The sequence below is a fragment of the Chelon labrosus genome (assembly GCF_963514085.1).
Source record: "Chelon labrosus genome assembly, chromosome: 11".
In the NCBI taxonomy this organism is placed as follows: domain Eukaryota; kingdom Metazoa; phylum Chordata; class Actinopteri; order Mugiliformes; family Mugilidae; genus Chelon; species Chelon labrosus.
The window spans coordinates 9,683,970-9,707,237 of NC_140344.1; the positions used below are offsets into that span (position 1 = coordinate 9,683,970).

General features: G+C 42.4%; 1 protein-coding gene across 5 annotated transcripts in view; it reads right to left on the bottom strand.

Moving 5' to 3' along the window:
* kcnq1.2 (potassium voltage-gated channel, KQT-like subfamily, member 1.2) overlaps window positions 1-23,268 on the bottom strand; it is a 174,287-nt gene that overhangs the window by 86,135 nt on the left and 64,884 nt on the right. Inside the window, exon 15 of one of the 5 annotated variants that reach the window (XM_084555081.1) lies at window positions 1,872-2,326. The exons of the other annotated variants lie outside the window; for them this stretch is intronic. Coding sequence (XP_084411207.1) covers window positions 2,260-2,326 — 67 coding nt within the window. The 3' untranslated portion in view covers window positions 1,872-2,259. Of the gene's footprint in view, window positions 1-1,871; window positions 2,327-23,268 lie in introns of those variants that run through there. 5 annotated transcript variants of the gene reach the window in all.

Below are 23,268 nucleotides of genomic sequence, written 5' to 3' on the forward strand. Positions count from 1 at the left end.
TTTTAAAGGCATTTGACGATCACGGATGCTGTGAAAGCAGCCTGCAGGCAATGTGCACCTTTTCGCACATTCGCCAATTTTCAAGCGAAGACTTCCCCAATGCTTGGCAATGCTTTTGCTTTAAGAAAATTAGGGAGCCCTGAAGACTGCAGAGGTGTGTTATTAACTTTACTTGAACTTTCTAATGTATTTCTGCACACAATGAGAAATGTGGGTTTTACCCAACCCTCAAATAACCTTTTGAATATGTTAGAACCGACTGAAATGTCCTAATTTTCACTTTTAGGGTCTAAAACACTTTTTGGTCCCCACAAAGGTAGACACACAAGAGCACACAAACAGGTAGAACTCAATCCTGTAACCAAATCCTGACCCCTTGACACTTAGGCTGCCCTGTAACACTAGTCAAACCTATACACACGACGCACACACACACTTCCAATATACAAAGACACACACCATTTGCACAGCATCTCGGCGAGCTAGCTTGCAGCATATGCAAGGCTGGTGCTGTGAAGTGAACAGGCTTCTTTCCTATACAGCCACCGGCCATATGGTGGCCAGGGGCTGGCCTTGGTAATTGATGGTATCTGTCGGTCTGTCCATGGAGAGGGGCCCTGGGGCCCCGAGATGGCCAACCTAAAACATACAGAGATCCAGCATGGGGTGGGTGGGTGAGGAGGGGGGAGATGCTAGTGTTTCAGCCCTCCTCTTCTATTCATCCATTCATCTATACAAAGAGTTAACTCCCCCAACTCCCACACTGCACACCGCAATTGTGTTTGGGCTTTCTGATAAAGGCCCTTCTCTCTCTCTCTCTCGCGCTCTCTCTCTCGTTGGCTCTGGCTGTGGCTGGTTGGCCCAGACCCCCTGTCTTTGGGCTAGGGTGAGGGGCTTCAAAGCACCCCTGGCCTGGGTCTGGTCTAGCTGCCCGTTTCTGCCCTCCACACCCTCCCCCCGTTGCGCTGCTGCTGCTGTTAACCCCCAGAATGAGCTCTTTGATTGGGGCACAGCCAGCCAGATGGCACCCACTGCATAGGGATCACTGGGTACTGCCAGATTGAGACTGGGAGAAAAATACAACACTGGCATGGTTTAATGGGAGCCAGGGTACTGCGGTGCACAAGGTTAGATGCTTTGTGAACAATTTGATTTGATAACTGAACTTAAAGGTGAGAAGATGAGCGGTGACAGAGGTGAGACAAGTCCATTACGGGTGTACTCTGTATCTGTGATATGTTTACACATTAGTGAGATGATAAAAATTATTACTAAGGCCATAGTTAAGGCTATCTCAGCATTTACAGGGTAATATGAAATAACCTTAAAAAATTCAAACTTTGTGTCCCTTTTTATGGTCGTCAGCATTTAATATTTAGTATTCTTGGTAATTTATATAATCTTGGAACGGGATATATACTATAATGCAAACATCTAATCTAATCTACTGCAATATACAGAAAAGGCTTCGCTTTTGTTCTATGCGTATGATGATGGTCTGTCCTTTTCCATTTATCTCTATCCATACGGTTCCTACTTTTAACAATGCGTCTATAATGAAACGCCGCTCCTTTTTCTCAGGGTCTGGTGACCCTTACACATGTGCGTGTGACTTTTTCCACAGCGATGTTCACTACACCCCACCTCCCCATCACCAGGGGCGAAGCAGACGTACACAGGATGGGATGAGTGTGAAAGCGTGGGAGAGAGAGAGAGAGAGAGAGGGAGAGAGAGAGAGAGAGAGAGGGGGAGAGGGAGAGAGGGAGAGGGAGAGAGGGAGAGAGGGAGAGGAGCTGGTCTTGTTCCCACAGGCCTGACTCATGGCTCTATGCTTTCAACAAAGACCTCTGCACCAGGGCATGGCACCCTGGCGTGTGGAGCAGGCGTTTGCACAAACACACATGAACACAAACACATACAAGCACAAAATTTTACGTAATTTTGCTCACAGATATATATTTTTTCAGCTTTCTATCACTTCTATCAAATAATCATGCTCCAATATTGTTCTTATAGTATCCACAAAGTGCAAGGACACTGTCCCAAATAAAAAGAGGATTTCTAAATTCACCAATAAAAACGTCTTGATTTTAGACTGTTGATTCATTTTCTTACATATCTGTTGTTACTCTGTCGCACACGCACACAAATGTGTCTCACACTTGTCTAATTCAAACGCTCGAAGAGTTTAATGATGCAGAGAACACTGGGGTGTTTTATGCTCGCGAACTTTCCTGATCCTGGTGATGAACTTGAACTTCAAAGGCGTTGCGGGTGGATCACCCATGGAAAAGACAGGCACGTATGACGCAATGTCTCAGGCCATCTAGGAAAACAAACATCAATGGATGATGCATTAGAGGAAGATCTTAAATCTGGTGTGTGGGAAGCTGAAGGCCAGATGACACTCACTTTAATATTTATGCAGTTTGTTCCCATTTCGTTCGTTCCCAGCACCAATGTAGCAGTTACATTACTCAACCATTTCCACTCAATTCCTCTCTGCTCGGACAGTGAGCTTAGCAGAGTTTCAAAAATTATCTCAAAGATAGTTTGAGGTTGGTATTGAGTCCTACAGTAATATAAAGGGTCAAAATAAAAATTAAGGTCACAACCTACCACAATGTTTTTGGATGTGAGGTCTAACAGAAGGATTAATTCTTAATTATTACAAACATTAACAACGTTTTACATTTAGTTATTGACTATCAAGTACCAATTAGTTTCATATACCTGGAAAAATTCTATAAATGCATATATTTTACAAACAATAAAACACACCAAAGACAAAATAAAACAACCAGCGACAGTAATTCTGTCATAAAATGTGTGAATGTATTGTGATACTAAAATAAGCAAACTTCTGGCTGTAATGCCAATTTGATGCCAATTTAGAAGCCACCACGATGAAAAACACTGGAAAACTCTGTGTATTCATGTGGACAACAAAACTAAATAACAGCCCAGTCACAGCGAAACTGCACCATGCAGATTCAGTTTCAGTTGCCCTGAAGCGAAACTTATCAGAGCGTAGTCATTTCTACCTGACAGCTCCTGGCAAAGCAATGTGTAGCATACATGATGTGGTGCTGGTGAGCCAGGATGGTTGTTAACCACAGCTCAATCAGGAGCAGTGTTTAAAATGTGCCATCCATTTAATCCCCTTCTATGTTTTATACAACAAAACTTAAATGAAGACCTGTATAGACATGTAGATGTACAACAACTAAGTATATTCATTGTTTTGAACGCACACATGTAGTTACTGTTGTGTTGTAGACAACAGCTAGTGAGTAAACAAGATGAATTCCTCCGTTTTCTGACATTTTCTTTTTAAATATCTTGCAACATCTGTGTTCTTGACATGGGCTGCTGTGTTTTACCAGTGCATAAATATCGGGGGGATTCAGGTAAAAAGCTTTTAACTGCACTCAAGCCTATGCGAAAAAATCCACAAAGAATTAGCCAACTGCAGAGTGGCCTTATGACACACTGGACCAAGATCAATTCTAATTCTAATTTAGGGTAAATCTGATATGGTACGTGTGGCAGCCGCCACTACAGACAACAGTCTCCTGTGGGCTTTGATTCCATATGGCACCGAAGTAGCTCTCTTTCTTTCATTTGGTGTTTCCTTCAGTCTGTCATTCTTCCTTTATTTATTGTATTTTGTGCTGCCTGTAAAAGCTGCTGCCCCCTCCCATGTCTTTCTCTGTACATTACAGGTCTGTCTCTGGCCTGGGCAAACAATGATGACTATAGTGAATAGCTAGCTGCTTGGTTGAATGGCTGCTCTTATCTGCAGTACGCAGGCCACGGGATGGCAGCAGCACATGTGCTGATGACAGCTTCTCACTGGACAGATTCTGGCGCCATACAATACCTTCCACTGTACACCTGTCCCCTGCAGAAGTCCACGAAGTCTGGACTAATCCACAATAAAACCACAATGCTCTTTGAGCATGTGTGCGTTTCAGTTTTTTGGGGTAGATGATGTGACCACTGTAAGATAAGATCATCACATCTGCCACAGTGAGATGCTAACATTAGACATGTCAGGGGGGATCATCAGCAGCCACCTGCCCACATCCCATGACTGAATAACTGTTTGCCCTGAGATGCCCTAGGTCAGGCCTGTTTGCTTTTGGGGATGGAGAGAGAGTGATAGAGGACTGGAGGGAGATGGAGAGACATGGAGAGGCGAGGAGACTCTTCATTTGTATAAGGTTTCTGGCACCATTCAGGACTGCAGGCTTTGACAAATGGAGGCAATAAAGGGGCGAGGCCTGGCAGGGGCTCAATTAACCACTAGTGGGGTTGGAGAAGAGGGGGACACGGACCAGGACCCTCGCCTCTATAGAGAAAGAACAAGTGAACTGCAGGGAGGGGGAGGTCTGGCAATTTGTTCAGCTGTCTGTCTGTCTGTCGGAGCAGACTTAGCCAGTCTGTCCCAGTGTCCTTGCATCTTTCTTTTGCATGTATTGACTTAGCTTTTGCACTTGAGGGGCAAATTAAATTTGTCTTACAGAGTCCTAGAAGTCACAGATTAAGAAGATGGTAAATAGCTTCAACATTTTTAAAAGGTATGATGATCAAGCTTTTCAGCGCTACTTGTTTATCTCAACCCTCCTCTCAGTCCTCATCCAAGCCAAAATAAAATCCTCTTGACAAAATGTCCACCCTAAAGCATCTGCCATTCAATCCCAATACTACTTCAGCCAAGCGTACATCAATATGGCGCTTATGCTAGTGCAAACACACCGTTACTTATGCAGAGCCAAAAAGCCAACAGTGCTTATTTAGGGGACAAGTTCACAATCCCTGTAGCGCTGCTATCCATTCCCAGTGACAGTCATTTGTGTACCTTACACTCTCAGCACCAGCTAGCTACCTCCATTCAAATTCAAATTGAAACCTAGTGGGGGACAATGGTTGGGGATTCGCTGAGAGCAATTAGTAGTGGACTCCTCCAGTGTCTGGCCCAAAGACTTTTAGCCCTGTGGTTCCATCATGCAGAGGCACTGACCCCTTTCAGATGCACCAAAGGAAGAAGAGAAAGACAGTACTGAAAAAAAGAGAGCTGCCTAGCGACGCCGAACCGAGGAGAGGGGAGTGGATTGGCAGAGGGTGGACAGTGTGTTGGTTTTCCTCTCCCGACATTACACTAAGAGACAAGAGCTGGAGTGTGATGGAGGAGTGCATGGCTGTTGTGTCAACAGGGAATGCAATGAAGACAATATCATTTGTAAAGTCAAGACATAGTGAGCCACACTTGCAGTACAATGAAAGAAAGTAAAATACATAAAAATTCAAGAAAAACTAGTCATTTTCACTTTTCCATTCAATGATTTAAAGCATTTTGTATTCTGTGAGTCTGCTAAGGGAAAATGTATTTAACAAAGCAAATAGGTACGAGCCTCCTATTGGATTACTGCATGGGTGATTATCTTTCAGTTGGCAACAAGTTATTTAACCCCAACTGATGCAATGAGTAGCTTCTCATTTCCATGTCGAAAAACACATCCCGTGGTCGTGACAAAGATGTTAGTCTGTTTGCGAAGGGTCAAATCATTGGCATGCATCAAGCAGAGAAAACATCTAAGGAGATTGCAGAAACTACTAAAATTGGGTTAAGAACTGTCCAACGCATTATTAAAAACTGGAAGGATAGTGGGGGACTGAGACTGAACAGCTGCGTAGCCTTAAGAAAACCACTAATCAGTGAGGAAAAAAAGGCTTCAATTTGCTAGGGAGCATAAAGATTGGACTCTGGAGCAATGGAAGAAGGTCATGTGAGTCCAGATTTACCCTGTTCCAGAGTGATGGGCACATCAGGATAAGAAGAGAGGCAAATGAAGTGATGCACCCATCATGCCTAGTGCCTACTGTACAAGCCTGTGGGGGCAGTGCTATGATCTGGGGTTGCTGCAGTTGGTCAGGTCTAGGTTCAGCAGCATTATGTGCCCAAAGAATGAGGTCAGCTGACTACCTGAATATACTGAATGACCAGGTAATTCCATCAATGGATTTTTTCTTCCATATTCCAAGATGACAATTAAATTATGAAAGAGTGGTTCAGGGATCATTTTCATACATGGATTGGCCACCACAGAGTCCAGACCTTAACCACATTTCGAATCTTTGGGATGTGCTGGAGAAGACTTTGCGCAGTGTCAGACTCTCCCATCATCAATACAAGATCTTGGTGAAAAATGAATGCAACACTGGATAGATATAAATATTGTGACATTGCAGAAGCTTATTGAAACAATGCCACAGCGAATGTGTGCTGTAATCAAAGCTAAAGACAATCCAATGAAATATTAGAGTGTGTGACCTTCTTTTTGTTGGCGACATTTCTTTGGCCAGGCAGTGTATTTTGCAATCATTTTGCTTTCAGAAAGGCATCGCAAACAAACAAGGCAGACTCTTAATTTTAGAAATGGTGACGGCTAAAAAGTAGAACTGACAGAAAAGTTATTTCATGTGGTATATTGTTTCTGATGTCACCACAACTGCATCTTCATGCTTAGAAGTCTGCAAAGGTGCTATAACCTGCCTTCCTCCACAGCTGGCTGACATATATACTTTACATACACTGAAGTAGAAGCACTCATAAACACATCACAGCACACGCCACAGATTATGAGCACCTCCAACAAATAACAGCAAGATGTGCACTTAGTGAAACCCACACACAACCACATCCAACACACAGCTGTCTTTCCTGCGTGTCGTGTAAAGTGTGGCGAAACTGAGAAAAACGTGAAAGGAAGCACGTGTAAAAAGCACAGATCGATAAGACAAAGCACATTAAAGCAGAAAGTGAGAATCAGGATAAAACTATGAAACCATGTCAGACTGGCGACTGTGCTGTGTACAGGAAAAAATGAATAGTGTAATCACCAAACAGGACGTAGGAGACTTTAACATAAAGAGTGAAAAGACGAGAAGTGTAAAACCAAAACAGCTGCAAAGAACCACCCGTTGATGTCAGTGGCAGCTCGGAACAGTTCATCTGTCACTGGCTCCCCTGGTCAGGAGCTGATCAAAGAAGTGAAACAGCTCACTGAAAAATCGAACAATGCACAGAGAATAAACCTATATGTGATCAAAGATTTGTTTACAAGTTACGTGCTGAGATCCACAGACGCCAACGTCATCTCAAAATCTCATACGTATGTTTGTGTGCCCATGACAGAGGGTGGCTGCCCTGTCTATCCATAAGCTCCTGCCGAGTGTCCGAATGATGTGGCTGTAAATGTTTTCCACCCTCTCTGACTGACAGCAGCTCCACCCTGCTGCTGCTGCTGGACGGATGTGGAATGTTTGTACAGTATGAACGTCGGTGTTGACCTGACACCCGAGCATGGGTGTTTACCCAGTCCCAAAACCAATGGAAATCAGACAGGAGTATTCCCCTCGTGCAGGCCTTCTGTGTGTCTGTGAGTGAGTGGGTTAAGTTTGGTGGTTCGTCACTCAGGTTAGGACATTGGTCTTCACACGTATAGCACACAATAATGTCAGCATCAGACAAACTCTTATTAACAGAAGTTCCAACCTCCCGTCATCTCTTCAGTCAATAATTGTGTTTGGCGTCTTTGAGTAAATTACACTTCTTTTCCACCCTCGTTTGTTTGGATTGAACGACATTTAATGGTTCAATGTCTGGTCCAACCTATTTGGACATTTGGCATTCTCACATGCAGCTCATTCACATTAAGTCCAGTTGAACTTTCATGTCACAAAAAATAATATGTTTGCTTCCATCAAAATAATTGTTTTGGCGCAACTTTGCCCACCCACCCAGAATTTTGAGGCAGAAAGTTGGTCTGGAATCCCTCCTTTGGGAACTGATTAGGCTGCAACAAATACTGCATCTGCCGGGCCGATGATATTGTTTGGATGGTCTTCATGTGGTGATGGACAGAACATTAACACTATCAGACACCCCATCTGAGCTTTGTGAAGTTCAGTTTACAACTAAATGGCTCTGACTAGTTGTAGGACTAACAAAATGCATAGATAGTTTTCTCTGTATTCATTGAAACACGCTCCATTATTGAAGTCATATGGTGTGTTAGCAGAATCATATTCTGATAACCTACGCCAGGCTAGACTTTAGCAGCTTTAAATCAAAATCTTTTTATGTCACTTTGACTTGTTATCAAGTGATACTAAACCCTACCAATAGATGTGACATGGCAAATGGAAACAGTTCCACGTGTGTACTGTTTAAATAATAATGTTAGTCCACGAAAAGTCACTAAAACAAAATACTGATACTGGCTTTACCTAAATTCTATTATGTGTTAATACAATTTCTGAGTGTCTGTAACAGGCAGATGTTAATCCTGTCATTCATATCTTGTCTCCTTGCTTGATTCCTTCTGTCAAGTCTTCTCTCTTCTCTCATAATGCTGCACATCACTACGAAGCTGTTTACTTAAACTCTGTCCGCCCAACATAAGCCATGAGCAGAGGGGGAGGGACTGACATGTTTTAGATATTTCTTCATAGCATTCTAAGTCACTCATCTATGAAGTGTATGTGCGTTTAAGTGTTGTACATGCGAGTGTGTATCTGTGTGCCTGTGTTGTTTTCTTAGCCTCCTGAGTGATGAGCCTAATAGAAGCACCCGGGGTTATGCGTTTCTGTCTCCACAGCGGCGACGAGGCCTCTTCAGCTGCATCTCTACCCTCCCGTGAGGTCAAACGTGGGTCATGACGATAAAGGCTGAACTCCTGACACCCGTCCCAAAGAATGAGACAGCTCATTGTGTAGCGACAGATAGCAGACACAATGAGCCCTAGTCTGAGTCCTGTTTTTGCCCGACGCGGTGCTTCTTTACTTGGCCGTGGCGGCGGCGGCATGTAGGGATTCTTCTTTATGGTTGGCTAGTGACCCCGTAATCACCCAGGAGTGTCCCCCCTGTATCGAATTTTTGTCCAAATTTCATATCAATGCAAATGAGGTTTGAGAGGAGTTCATCCTAGAACGCTTTAGAAGAGTTTTTTTTAAAGGATGCGATTTGTGTACGGAGTTGAGAAAAGCAGACTGATTCAGTCTCTGCTTAATGCATCGCCACAATGTGAAGCTACTCCACTTTACTCTTCTCTCTGCACTATTTTTCCAAAACAGCACTAAGCCCACTTGAGAATACTTGAGGTTTGGAAGAGTCCGATTTTGGCAGTGGCTACGAGAAAAGCTGGCTGTCACCCAAAGACAATATAAGCAGAGGACATAAGACAAACCATCTATACTTTATATTTGATTCTCTGCTTTTGCTTCCAAATGAGGATTACTTATATGGGTATCAAGTTATAGGTACTGTTTTGATTTGAGATAAATCAACAACAAAGTCTTCTCCAAAAGTTTTTTCCACAGACAGAGAACATCCTGGTATTTCAGTGGATTCTAAAACACTGTGGTTTTATATTTCTCTCTTACTCTCTGCAAGGTCAGTGGTCAGATGTGATTATAACCAGTATGTCTTCATAACATTTAAAGTTTACACCACCTTACCTCTACGTATAATGTGTTAAATAACACTAAACCCCACATTCTCAATGATTACAAGTTTGCACAACAGACGTACAGCAAATATTTTGGTTTTAGCCATCTGTTTAATGCAGAAATGTGATGAGCGCAACTGCAGAATAATGATTTCATTCGTCATTCATGACAGTCAATCAAAGAATTCAGCAGCGATGAGAGCCAAGCTGAATAACACTGTGTATCTTTCTGTGCCAGATGAAGAAGCACAAGAGCTTGGCAGTGATCCTAGATAAGAAAACAGTGTAGTTGCACAGGCCTCCATTCTGCTGAATACAAACTTTGCCTCAGTCTCTCTGGCTGCCAAAAAGAAGGACTTCAAATTGATGCCAACTTTATCTGTACCCACCAATGGACAACTTAAAGATGAAATAAAGCCAAAGGTTTTATGCTGCTGTTAGTGTTACTATAAATAAAACCCCTGTAACATTATTTCTGACTTCTTTGGCTAAATATGATCTGTACATATTCTACAATTATATTAATGAACTATATGCATTATCTCAGCAAACATGAATCATACTCTGTGTAGCCACACTGCAGTCTCTGTTTGTCATACATCTCAGAAGAAATAATGGTATAATTATTTTGTCATGAAGAGTTAAATACTTCAATATACAGTACAAACATCGCTTGAAGGGTACAATGATAGTTATGAGCTGACGTAATGAATTATGACAGATGTTTAATTCTGAATGAATGTATTTATTTAACTGTGCCGTCAGAAAGAAATGGATTTTATTTCGATCATGTGCACATATGCCTTGGACACAATGTTAACTGAAGCATATAGATCTTTTGGCTTCGCTATACTTTTAACACAAAAAAACACCATCTCATCAAAAAAGGATTGAACTGTGTGTGTGTGTGTGTGTGTGTGTGTGTGTGTGTGTGTGTGGGTGTGTGTGTGTATACATGTGTCACAGCTGAGCTCTTACAACCTTGGCCAGAGAAGCTCAAACAGAGCTGGAGAAGCAGCAGGTGTGATGCCCCGAGGGTTGTTAGAAAAGTTCTCACACACATGCCCGTGCGCGCATACACACACACACACCACTTGGACAGTATTTCAACTTGTTGGCTTGCTCGTAATCACTACCCCTTCTTCTCAATTGCACCTCACACAATATCAAAAGACCCCAAGGCCTTTCCCTCACCAAACCAGGTGGCTGAAAGGAAAGAAAAAAACTTCGTGTCAAATAAGAGACCTCCTCCCATCCCACCACCCCCAACACACACAACTCATCACTTTTGCCAGTGAGGAGGCCTGCCCAGCCCAGCTGTGGCTCTCGCCTTTACCATCTAATAACCATGACCTTCACGCTCTGCCTGTCAGACCTTTATTACTGCCTGCCACAGGCAGAGAGAGACACTGAGAGAAAGAAAGAAAGAGAGAGAGAGAGAGAGAGAGAGAAAAGCAATAAAAGGCCACAGATGGGTGTGGGACAACACAGCTGACGAACAGAGAAACAGAGAGCTTTTCACATATCATCATTGCTGATGATGACTTCAGTGACCTGAGATTGGCTGACAGATGTCAGCGCCTTCAAAAATGCAAAATGTCAACAGATGATTTCGCAGTCGTATATTGCAAAGCTAAAAGGTCCAATATTGTATGGCCCTGTAGGTCTGTGAAATTGTGTACTCAAGGGGTTGTGTGTGCATATGTGTGTGTGCACACGGAGAGGGAGTCAGCTCACATCCTAAATCAACACACACTGGGCCTTTGCTGACAGACTAAAAATAATATCTAGGTTACAATGCTGTGCCAAGCCCCAAACACAACAAAGTCTCAGGAAGTAGTCTTTTCAGCACGTTGCCATAGTGACTGACCACATGTGCAAGTCAGATAGGGGTGAGTGGTCAAACTAGCAGTCCGGCCGCGTTGTCTCTTTGACTATAATAGGCCTAAAATACAACCTTCATTTAACTAGGCACAGATGTGTTGAAGATAGTGGGTTTGCACTTTCAGGTCATGCTGAGGGCAACTGATGAGCCCAGTGTAAATATAGCTTCAACAAAGAACACAAATAAGCGGATATACAAAGAGAACAATACTGTCAGCTTTCAAAGTGTAAAGCAACTTATGGGTAATAAAAGTATGAGAGAACCACCCAAGGAATGAGTTCAGCAAGACTATACATTTGGCGGTACTTAATTTGATCAAAAAATTCAAAGGAACTCTTTCCAATGAATTGCACAGGCATAGTTTGGGACTTGTTGCAGAAGGCTGCTACCATAGGTGGAAAGGAGGAGAGCCATAAATCTAACTGTTGTTCAGGGAAGCTGAGGTTAACTGGGGATGATCCATCCTCCAGAGGAGGAAAAGGTCCATAGGCAATGTCAACAAACAAACTGTCATTGGAGAATCCTCCTCCATTTTCATTTTTCATTACAGTCAAACTAATCCTTTAGGAATAAATTACTCCTACAGGAGTACTATTCGCATTATTGTCTCATCATTTATGTACTTCAGTCCATACTCCATTTCTGTCACGGTATTTGACAAAGCCAGTATTTTTAACAAATGTGGTTAAATAACTGGCTCACGGCCACCTCTCTGCAGGTTAGAATTGTGAACTTGATGGGGAAATTTTTTTTAATAAATGTCATTGTAAATATGTCCTTCACTACCTCAGCAACTACTATGACATTTGCAGCAGCATTCCCAGCTAATCCAAAGGAAATTCTCAGTGGATAACAGTACAGAAAACACTGAACGACTTCCAGGGGTGAATATGTGTAAAGTGCGTAACTGGGAAGTAGGCTGCGGCTGAAAAAGAGCATACCTGCTACATGCTCAGTCAACTTTTCTGGGCTAAACAAATATGCTAGCTCTTAATGGGAGCTTGAGAAGGGGAGCGAGATGATGGATGTGAACGACTATGGTGAGTGAAACTACACTGATGCTGAATACATTTATTGCAAAGTCTGACATGGCCAAGGCATGCTGGTGCTTTCTGGCATGTGTATCTGCTGCTTTGCACAGGAACTAAATAGGACTGTAATTGATTCTTTTTTATAAAAGCACATGAGAATTGAGCATTTAAAATAACCTATCATGTATGAATGCACTAAAGCGCTAGAGCTAAAATGTGTCTCTTTAAAATAAAAAATGTTGATACACCTCATAAATTTGTTTGCTTGTATTATCTGACATATGAAAGGAAGCAGTTTAAATCAAAACTGCACACAGTAAAAGGAAGATATGATCATATTTAACTATAACTAATTAAAACTATAAAGCATCTAAAGAATTAATATTGAACGACAGGCTGAAACTAATGGTTGTCATTATAAGTCTGTACCCTTTGTATTCACCATAATGTAACACACGTTATAGTTCACAATAATATAGACAACTGAAATAAGCTATATTGAAAAGTAATGGGATTGTCAAGCGTATTAAAGAAACATATGAAGAAGGAAGATGTGAATAATGAAAAATGTTCTCAGCTGCTGCAATTAATACATCCTCCTCCAACAGGAGAAAAAAATCTGCGCAGTGAGCTAAGTGTCAGCAGCTTCGGCCTTGGAAACTGCTCTCCTCTCCAGGTGGAGAGTTGAGCCAAGGTTGAGCTCGACTGAAACCTAACAGGTTAGAACACATGGTCTCTTTTTAATGGTTTCGTGCAGCTGCAGAGAGAACAGATTCCATTTGGCAATATTCAAGCTGAAAAATTCCCAATGGCACATTTACATAGACTTTGAGCAGAAAACAGCCGTCGACTAAGTGTTTTTTTCTCTCTCTCTGTGTGCTCTTTGACAGAAAATGAAGGAAATTGCAGGAGAAGCAAAAAAATATAAACTCTGAAGAAGGATTGTGAATTGGAGGAACTCTTGGGATATCTTCACTCAAAACAACATATTAATAAAAGTAGATATCGTGCAGTAACACTGTGTGAAGTGGACCGTGAGATATCACTTCTACTCACTACAGAATTTACTAAACTTAACCTTTCCCTAAGAGCTGGCACTGATTTCTGCAGGTACATAGTGTATACAGTCAGCTAGGTGAGTAAGTCAGTCGGCCAGCCAACCAGTTAGGCAGGGTTGGAGGCAGGGGTTCCCCAGCGAGCAGTGCAGCTGTGCTACTGACAGATCGGTGCAGGGCAGCGTGCAGCCGGCCTCTCCAGACCCTGGCACATCAAAGCACCCGGCCCCATAGATAGCCCCCCTGTAGCTCCCCAGTCGGCCACTTCAAAAGGCTTCAAGGCGCATCGCAGATTCCCATCAAAGGGCCTGGATGTAGCGCTCACCCACGCAAGCAAGCCAGCCAAGGAGATATGATTAAAAGCATATTATTGGGGAAAGGCGGGAGGACAGAGGTTTTAGCCGGAACGGAGAGGAGGACAGGACATCGGGCCGAAGGGATCATTCTTTACCTTTCTTGCATATTCTTACTTTTCCTCTCTTTCTTCCTCTCTTTTTGAAGATAATGCAGCTCTTGCCTATTTTTAAGACCATCTGAGCAAAAAGATGACAGAACTTGACAAGACCACAGTGCAGCCCCTCTTTCAGATAATCTCTTTCTTTTCAAAATGCTCACTCTGTTTCTTCCCTTCTCCCCCTCCCCTCCCTCTCTATCCTCTTTTACCCTTCGAGGTCACGTTCTCAGGTCATTTAATATAAGCCACTGGCTACACAGCCAATTCACACCTGAAATTGCCCGTCGGTAGCAGTGAGTGGCCTTGAATGGTGGCATTGTTGTCCCTGTGGGGGGGCTCAGACAGCAGCACACCAGCCAGCGGCCACAATGGGAGCCTTAAGGCCTGGAATAATTTGACTAAACGCATGGGATTTGTGAGTGCGGATTATCACCGTTCAGCCACGCAACCAAACCAACGAACCAATCAACCCCCCACCAGTCTGACCAGTTAAAGCAGCATTGTTTTTGAGTGTGACTGTAACTATGTCAGCCAAGCTACACTGAGCTACACTTTTATTTGCTACACTGGCAACAATTGAACTGGTCCACGCACTTCCATGCACGCATGCAGCATCCGGGATTAGTTTTAAATCGCGATCATTATTTTTAGAAGCCTTTTGTGCCATAACAGGAGTATTTTCGTGGCTTGGTCTGCACACGTGACGCTATCAATACGCCACTCTTTAGCGATCCAAGACATGCATCTCAATTTCCATTCATTTCATGCCTTGCCCCGTGGGCTCATGCAACCTGCGCATTGTCAACGTTTAAAAGTGTCGGCTGGCAAGGCTGGTGCTGCCGGGCCTTTTTTTGCTGCTCATGATAGCTCTACTCCCATTCTGCCGCCTCATTAGAGTAGATGTCCAAAATGTCAGAAGAATGTTTTATGGACTGTTGAGAAATCACTCTCCAGCACAAGTCACCCAGTGTTCTGCCATGCATGAGAGGGAGGGAGAGAAGAAGATAAGGGGTTTATATTCTTAAAGGGTGGGGTGGAAAGAACGGAGGGGGCAGCCTGCCTTTAGAAGAGCTTAGGGCCCAGTGTGGCGAATTAAATAGAATGCCCAGACAGAATTAGTTCCAAGGCAGACTGGGTCCCATTCTATGAAACTCAACAATTAGACGGATTAAACGTAATAACTCAGCCTGCACTGCTGCAGCTGCATTATGGTTACCCCATCACCCAGGGGGTTGATGCATGTGTGTGTGTATGTGTGTGTGTGTGTGTCTGTCTATGCGTGTGTGTCATAGGGGGATTTATGCTCACATATGAAAAGTGACAACTTGGAGAGAGAATGTAATAAACTTTGGGAAAGGGAAGTAAACACAGTCCCAAACATTTGGAAATTGCACTTTTCATTCCACAAAGACAGCAAGCTGACATGTTGTTGTGATTTTGGTTGTGTATTGTGATTTGGCATGGCATATAGTGGATGACAAGGCCCGACTTATTGATATTCCATTCAAAAAAAGACCACTGCACAAGGCTGATTTTCACAGAGGTATGTCAGTGTCAAGGTTCCGGATATGTTCCAAAGTGATGATTAAAAAAACAGAAAAAGCATCGACAGACATTTCATAGTATTCTTTTGGTAATGGACATATGACTAGATGGAAAAGCTGTCAAGTTACACTCAACTCAGTCCAAACAGCTGAGGTCTCCACTGTCTGAATGGCAGGTTGGCTGATTAACTTACTGACTGGCTGGTTTGCTGACTGGCTGCCTTTTGGACTGACTGGCTGACTACAGCCCCAGCTCACCCACCATGCACCTGTGTGTAAAAGGCCCTTTGTCAACGAGGCCTAATTTGATCTGACGCACCCTACACATGTGGAACAGCTCAGCAGCTCCACACACTTCTAGTTATTACACACAGTATGTGTGTGTGTGTGTGTGTCTGTGTGTGTGCGTCAGGAAAAGAAGAGACGACACAGAGAGGGAGTTAGAGAGAAGGATGTTTGCTGCGAAAGAAGTGAAGCAAAGCAAAGTGCAAAAGGTTTGGTTCACCTCATACAAACGACGGCCTTCACCACTTCTTCATTCTCTCGCAGATCTACTGCTCTCATCAGCTGTTCTCTTGCAGTGCTGTCCACACAACAGATACAGCAGCCTTCACTCATAGCATAATCCAAACTCATGCTCAAGTGGAACATGGTTAGCCACGAAAAACTGTGACAGGAACCCTGAAATGTTGAATATACTAAAACAAGCACGCTGCTGAAGCTCAAGCCCGAAGCTGGTCTGTAAATTGTGAAGGAACACTGAGTAATATTATGTTAACCACACTTGGGACTAACAGAGGGATGGGTGGGGTATCAAAAGTTTAACAAGGACGGTAAATTTCTCTTTTATATATATTGCAAACTATACTTCAATCAGCAACCCTATGAACCCTTTGCACTCGTCATTCCCAGTCAATGTCTGAAGTGGATCCCCTCCCACTGGCTTTTTAGGTGAAACAGAGCAGACCCAGCAGAAACACAGCAGCCAGGACAGGACCTGTAGTGTAACGGAGCCAGTCCAGATCTGTATGAAACCTGATCAACAAACAGCCTCAGAAGGCAGGGATCAGGACTGCTGTCAGTTCTGTCACCGTCAGATGCACAGACAAGTAAGTGTATCTAAACTGTAGCAATGGATGAGAAATGGATGGCTTCAGTAATGCAAATCAACAGGTTGTAAGAAGCACAGCAAGGAGACGGATTCAGTTACATAACGGTGCTGTGAATGCTATCTGATTACAAATGACAGGTTAAGACTTTATAGATGTTTCGCAGAACCGCATGTCAGTAAAAACATGTATTTTTTTCCCCTTCTGCACTTAACTTGTGAGTAATGCCTTTCACTCGTGACACTCACAAAGTGGTTCTAAGTGTTCCTCGGGAGGAAAAAAAAGCAGCATTTCACATAATCTAGAATTAGCTGCGGGGTGTTTCTCTTTCCTCCCATTTCACGTTTGCCTCCGTCGCTCTACCGCTCACCCTCCCACAGGTCAGTCCAGCTCTGGCCCTCTCCCTGTGTATTTAAAGTAATTGCTCATGGCAGTCAAGGTGTCTGCATAAGGGCCTGTCATAAGCAATCCACTGGCATGAGTAGCGGCCTTGTGCATGAACCTAATCCAGTCAAAAGCCAAAGCAAGCCAAACGGACGAACGGAGGGGGTTAAGAAGTTGTTCAACAGCAACCTGAAAAAAAAAAAGTAAGTTACATAGGCTTTTAATCCTCTCAAAGTAACACGAAAATGAAGCCATGGCACTTTTCCAGTGCTGAAAATGATTACTTCTCTATGGCTGTGTGTTTTTTGCATAGGTAGCTTTGTTTTTGTTTTCCTGAGGTTCACCACATGCCACAGATTTCAAAAGAAAAAAAATAATTCAGCTGTTTTCATTTCTGCTTTGTCGTTTTGTCACAAGACTCTTCCGTGACAAAAATGTGTTTGTTTGTTTTTTTAATATAACATATTTTCTGGTAATTATCACTTCTTTTTCTTCCCATTTGTGCTTGTGTCTAATCAGTAGGCTGTGACGTTTTTTCGGACAGGAGAACAAGTCTCTGTATTTACTTTGACATAGCGAGGGCTATTTGCTGAAGGACTTCAACACACAGAGAAATTCCACTTACCCCCCCACCAGCCCATGTTCTGAAGCATGTTCAGTGGCTGACACAGACAGACGCAGAGACAGACAGGAACTAAGGGGCCAAGACCAAACATCGACCCTCACTGTGGCTTGGCGACTCTGGTCAGACACAGCAATAAGAACTGGAGCCTCGGCCCCTCCAGCCAGACTCGAGGTCCTAAGTGTTTGGGAAACAGGCCCGTCAATGTCAAAGCCTTTTATTGCTTTGGCTTCCTATTGCTTTTCCCTGCTTGGGGGTTAGTATGAATCCACTCCCAGCGAAGGCAGTGGGATGGGTTCATCTTTCATCAGTCACAACCTTGGCAATTAAGTAAGCACACATGAGGAGTGACCCAAGATTAAAAGAAAAAAGGTCACGAGTCGTTTCAAGTGAGTTGTGAGCGAGCGCTTGTTGTTTTTTCTCTATACATAGCATCAATGAAATCTCCTTTCTGGGATAAATGTACATGTTGACACTGAGGGAGGCGTGCTGCATTTTCTGGTTAGTTCAACATACACAGAATGAACTAACTGAATCTGTGAAAACAAAAGACAACAACTACTTCACTTTTGTTGCCGTTTCAATTTGGATAATGGGCAGAATGAATAAACCAAGGCGGCTGTTCCCATGGTGTACATGCATTATGAGTCTGCCTAAATAAGACTCTTCAGGAATTTTACACAAAACGGTAGATGAAAACTCTTTCCAGATTACAGTGGAATAAACTGACAATCATTACTGATTATAACACAAACAATTTAGCTGAAATCACAAAATTAATAACCTCATCATGGCTGTTTTGTTTCAACACAAAATACTTTAGGTTTAATGACAAATGAGGACTTGATTTAGATTTCATAGCCCCCAAATGACCAAAAGTAAATGGCGCAAAAATGATGGAAACTCAAGAGCTCATAAAGTCATATTTACTAATAAAATTTAGTCAAATAACAATGTCTTCGTTCTCGTCCAAAAACATTTTACAGAGCTACCGAGACGGAGGGCAAAACACAAGGGAATGGAAGAAAAAGAGAATTGTTGGTCTGAACCCAAAACTAATAGTTTAGTTAGCCCCGAGTCACATTCTGCACAAATTGTTTGAGTGTTTAGATTTAAAATGTGCTCTTTTTTTTAACTGCATGTTATCATCATGGTGCACAGAAATGTTTATCTTTTGCTTTCTCTCCATCATTGCAGACAACTATAACCGATCTGTTTATCTGTCTCTCTATTTATCCAGATTAAGACACGCACAAATCCATGCTGGTGCACACACACTCAGGCAGTGTTGTGTATGAAGTGCCCATTTTGGAGCTGGTGGATGGGAGCTGCCAGCATTGGCACATGACAAACAGCTTGTGGTAATGTTCCTGACATCCATGTGAGATGAGACCCTGCTTACACCAACACACGTGTCTTTCCTCTCCAAGTTTCAAACATGAGGTGAAGCCGTTCCACCCTCTGCATCACTCAGACATTTTCCTTGGCCCCCACTTTCAAGTCCAGTCTGGAGTTTGTGCACAGCATAAACCGTCTAAAGGAGAAAGTGTGGAGATACCTTAGGCTTCACTCCATTAAAATAAAAGTGGAAAATGCAACACAGAGTCAGTTGTATCCATCTGTACTAGAAACTTACTGCTGTACGATTATTGTTGTACATTTTATTCCTTATTCTATAACATTTTATATTACATGTCTGACAAATGGCTTCCATGGGACTGACACATTAAGGAAAGTCAAAGGCCTATTTACTCAAAGACCTGAGAATAAGAAGGTTAAAATCAGACGCAACATCCAGGGCTGAAAGATGATGCACTTACTCAACTGGACAACTGAGGCTGGCTCCAAAAGTCGATCTCCACAGAACTTCATGTGCTAATTTTCCCACTTGTGACTGAACTGCACAGGAGGTACATTTTTAAGTAACTCCCTTGTTTAATTTGTGACAAGTTAAGGGCGCGGCCACTTTGAGTGACAAGTGGATGCTGTCATAGGTTGCTAGCTGTAGACCTAGGCGCCCCCAGCCCACTTAAGCTCCACTCACACTTCTCCTCTTTGCCCATTTTTTGAATAAGGCACATGTGGCATGTAGCTTGAGATAATGCATTTGCACATTTTCCTCATGATTGTCCAACACGATGAAACTGACTGATTGCTTTTGTTTGGACCTTGAACTTGTCTCAGGAAACCATCACTGAGTCTAATAAAACCGTTTCTTTCGTCAGTTATCTGATATGAGACTAGTAGATTCTGTAAATGCGAGAGAGTAGTGCTCTTGTACAGCTATCTTTTTGAGGACCATGAGAGTGAAGTCATTTTGGGCTGTTTGGGCTGTATGAGGGTTAAGACTTAAGAGAGGTTCAGAGTGCAGCTTACAATTATGTTATAGTAAGGGAAAGGGTTAGGGTTAGACACTTAGTTAAGGTGGTAAGGGGCTAGGAATTGCAGTATGTCAGTGGATGTCCTCACAAAGATAACCATACAAACCTGTGTGTGGGTGTGTGGGTGTGTGGGTGTGTGTTTGTGTGTGTAGGGGGTGCCGCCTGGTTGTTGTCGAGGCTGTCCTGAACCCACAGAGCCAAACTGCCGCAGGAAGAATCTGTGCTCCCGTGTACTACAATATCCTGTTTGGACTCAAGCTGCTTTCCCCACTTTTGCTGCACACAGACACACACACACTCTTAGCTCAAACATTACACTCGAGCCCCCAGCCAAAATCATACAGCTTTGTTTTCATTGCTTTTCTGCACGCACTTCAATAGAGCCGCTCAGCAGATCATGTGAGGCCGCTTCTATAGGCTTTTAATCTGATACACTGGGGGTGTAAAGAGGCATGTGTGTGTGTGTGTTTGTGTGTTGGTCGGATGGGTGTGAGTGGTGGGGAAGACAGCGGGCTGAAGTTGTTGCTCTGCCACGACAATACAGACCCTGTTGCAATCAACTTAAGAGTAAAAGCATTTGGAGAGGGCAGTACAGAGCTTGGTTTGAGGGCGTGAAGCTGTGTGTGTGCACAAGTGCAGTCAGGGCTGACATACATAACCATACATAACCTCACACTGTCCACGTGCAGAGTAATAAAGGAGTAAAACAGCAGAGGATCAGAGTGCTGCATCTACAGTATCTGCAGCTAACCACTCTTTTAAATACATATCTGCTCAGCCAGCCAGTGTATGTATCAGTCGAGGCACAACCATAACAAAAGAAGAGAGGGCTGAGTGAATAGTGCACAGAGGAGCTCTGCTTCCCGTAAGCAGCCGATAAAAATTACACAAAAAAAAAAACACGGCTGGCCCAAAGGCAGATACCTCACTTCCCAAAAGAGAGCGTGTGCATTTCCTGAAATTGACAACTGCTAGTACTCGTACTACGGCCAAAAGAGCCCAAACGGGAAAGAGACATGCAGAAAGAGAGAGGGAGAGGAAAGGGAGTGAGAGCAGGAGGGATAGAAACAGTCCGAACGGGTGACTTGACCTACAGTCAGTCAGGGAAAACAATGTTATGTAAATACTGCAGTGACACACCGAGAGAAACACACGGTACACACATGCAATCACACACGCTCACTGTTTTTGATCAGCCCTCTGCCCCACAGAGCTCCATGCTCAAAGATAATCGGCCTGTTATCAACTCCTTTGGAATTGGCACACCACAGCCATTGTTCACAGCTAAAGACCAAAGCACAATGTCTGGCAGAAAAAACCTGAACACTGTTGGAGTGCAGACAGAAAACACAGCTTTGATAAAGAAGGGAAAGTGTTGTGAATTATTTTAGCATGCATCACATGAAATATCTTCGTCTCCAGAACAGAAAAGAAGACCATAAACAGCACCAGAGACAAGAGTAAGGGTGGTGATAGTGGTTTATGATAATGGGCACACCCGACTGTAGACACCACGCTTATAAAAACAAGGATACTTCCACTTTGGTTCAAACCTCCACTTTTCAGTTGTTACTTATTCTTGGTGGAAATCCTGCACGAGACAAATGATCTAAATCGACACTAAAAACATCTAAAAACAGAAAAAGAGTTCAGTGATTTTTGGCGGCCTGTCAGTGAAGAGGAGTGATGTTGCTACAGCACAGCCTGCTGGTCAGTGAAGGGAATCTATTTGCTCCTGAAACTCAGCTCCCCTCCTCCACTGACCTTTTCACGGAGTAATTCAGCCCTTCAGTCATAAAGAAACATTTATATCTAAAAAATATATACTAAATATATACAATATAATAAAATATATAAGGCAAAACCATATCTGAGTGACTACTCTCTCAGTGATAAAGCGCGTCTAAAAAGATTATTCCTCTGATTGAAATAGTTTGTTTACTAAGATGTTTTTAGCTTTTGGATGTGCTATATATTTCACAAGTATTTTTAAAGTTAAGTATTTTTTTCACTTTGATGTACACTGACTGATTTTTACACATTCTTTTTACGTTCTATTTTTGAAAAAAAAAAAATCAAACTAGATTTTCCATCAAACTGGTGTAAAACAAAAGTGTAAAAGTGTAAAAGCTACCCTGAGAAAAATAAAGGCAAACGTTTCCTGAAGAAGTTTTCACTGATCAGAGGTGGCATTTTACAGTCTACATTTTTTAACTTTTTTTTTTAAGGTTGTTGCAAAACATTTTAAGGTTTAATTCAATTTAATTAAACAACTCAAATATCCAAAATAAAAATTAGATATATGAAATATGACATTTAACAAGCATGTCTGCAAAATGTAAAAAAGCACTGCCTTTAAGCAAATACTGAAAGATACAATATAACATTGTTTGCAGAAACCTGAAAATGGGAATTTTATCTGTGTTAAATAATTATTGCTGTAAAATAAATCTAAACAGTGGCTACTGAGCTAAAATATAACCGTTTCTATTTTGTAGATTTTTGATTCCACCCCCAGGCTCTGACTCACACAGGATACAAAGCTGTGCCACCCTATCAAACTTTGACAAACACCAGCATGTGATATACACAGTATTTTTCGGTGCCGATTCTAGAACGTTATTATCGTCTAAGGAACTTTGTTAATATCTTTGTTAAGATCACACTACCCAGTCTTGTGAAACCTTAATTTTCAAACCTCTTTAAAAGCCTCATTTTATTTGTACTGTTGTAAGTTTCATTTTTTCATGAAGTGTATGTTAGTGTATTGAAGCATTTGCAGTCTACACAATGGGAATCTAAAGGGCAACAATAGTTTGGTCCGGAAATTTTAATGTTGACTTACGATGAATTTGAATGCTTTAATTTAAGGATTCGTTTTTTTTTTATTTCTCATATATATTATTTAGTTGTTTTTGATTTCATGTTATTTCCATTTCTTCCTCAAGCAGGTAGTCAGTTAACATTATCTGTCTACTCATTCAATCCGTGGAAATCCTAAATTCATTTAGTTTTACTGGCCGACTCTTTATCATGAAATGTTAACACATAAAGAATCGTGTTATTTTTTAAGTTCTTCTCAAGAAAATCTAATAAAACATGCCATATGCAACACATAATTTCATGAACTTTTACTGCATTTCAGAGGCTCAAACTGAGAGGCCTGCAACTCTTTGATCCACAGACACCATCGCTGACTTCCCTCCCAATGTCTCTGACAGGTTTTGAAAGAAAAGAATAAAACGGAGTAAAAGAAAAAATTACAGTAGAGGCCTGTAAAAGACTTCA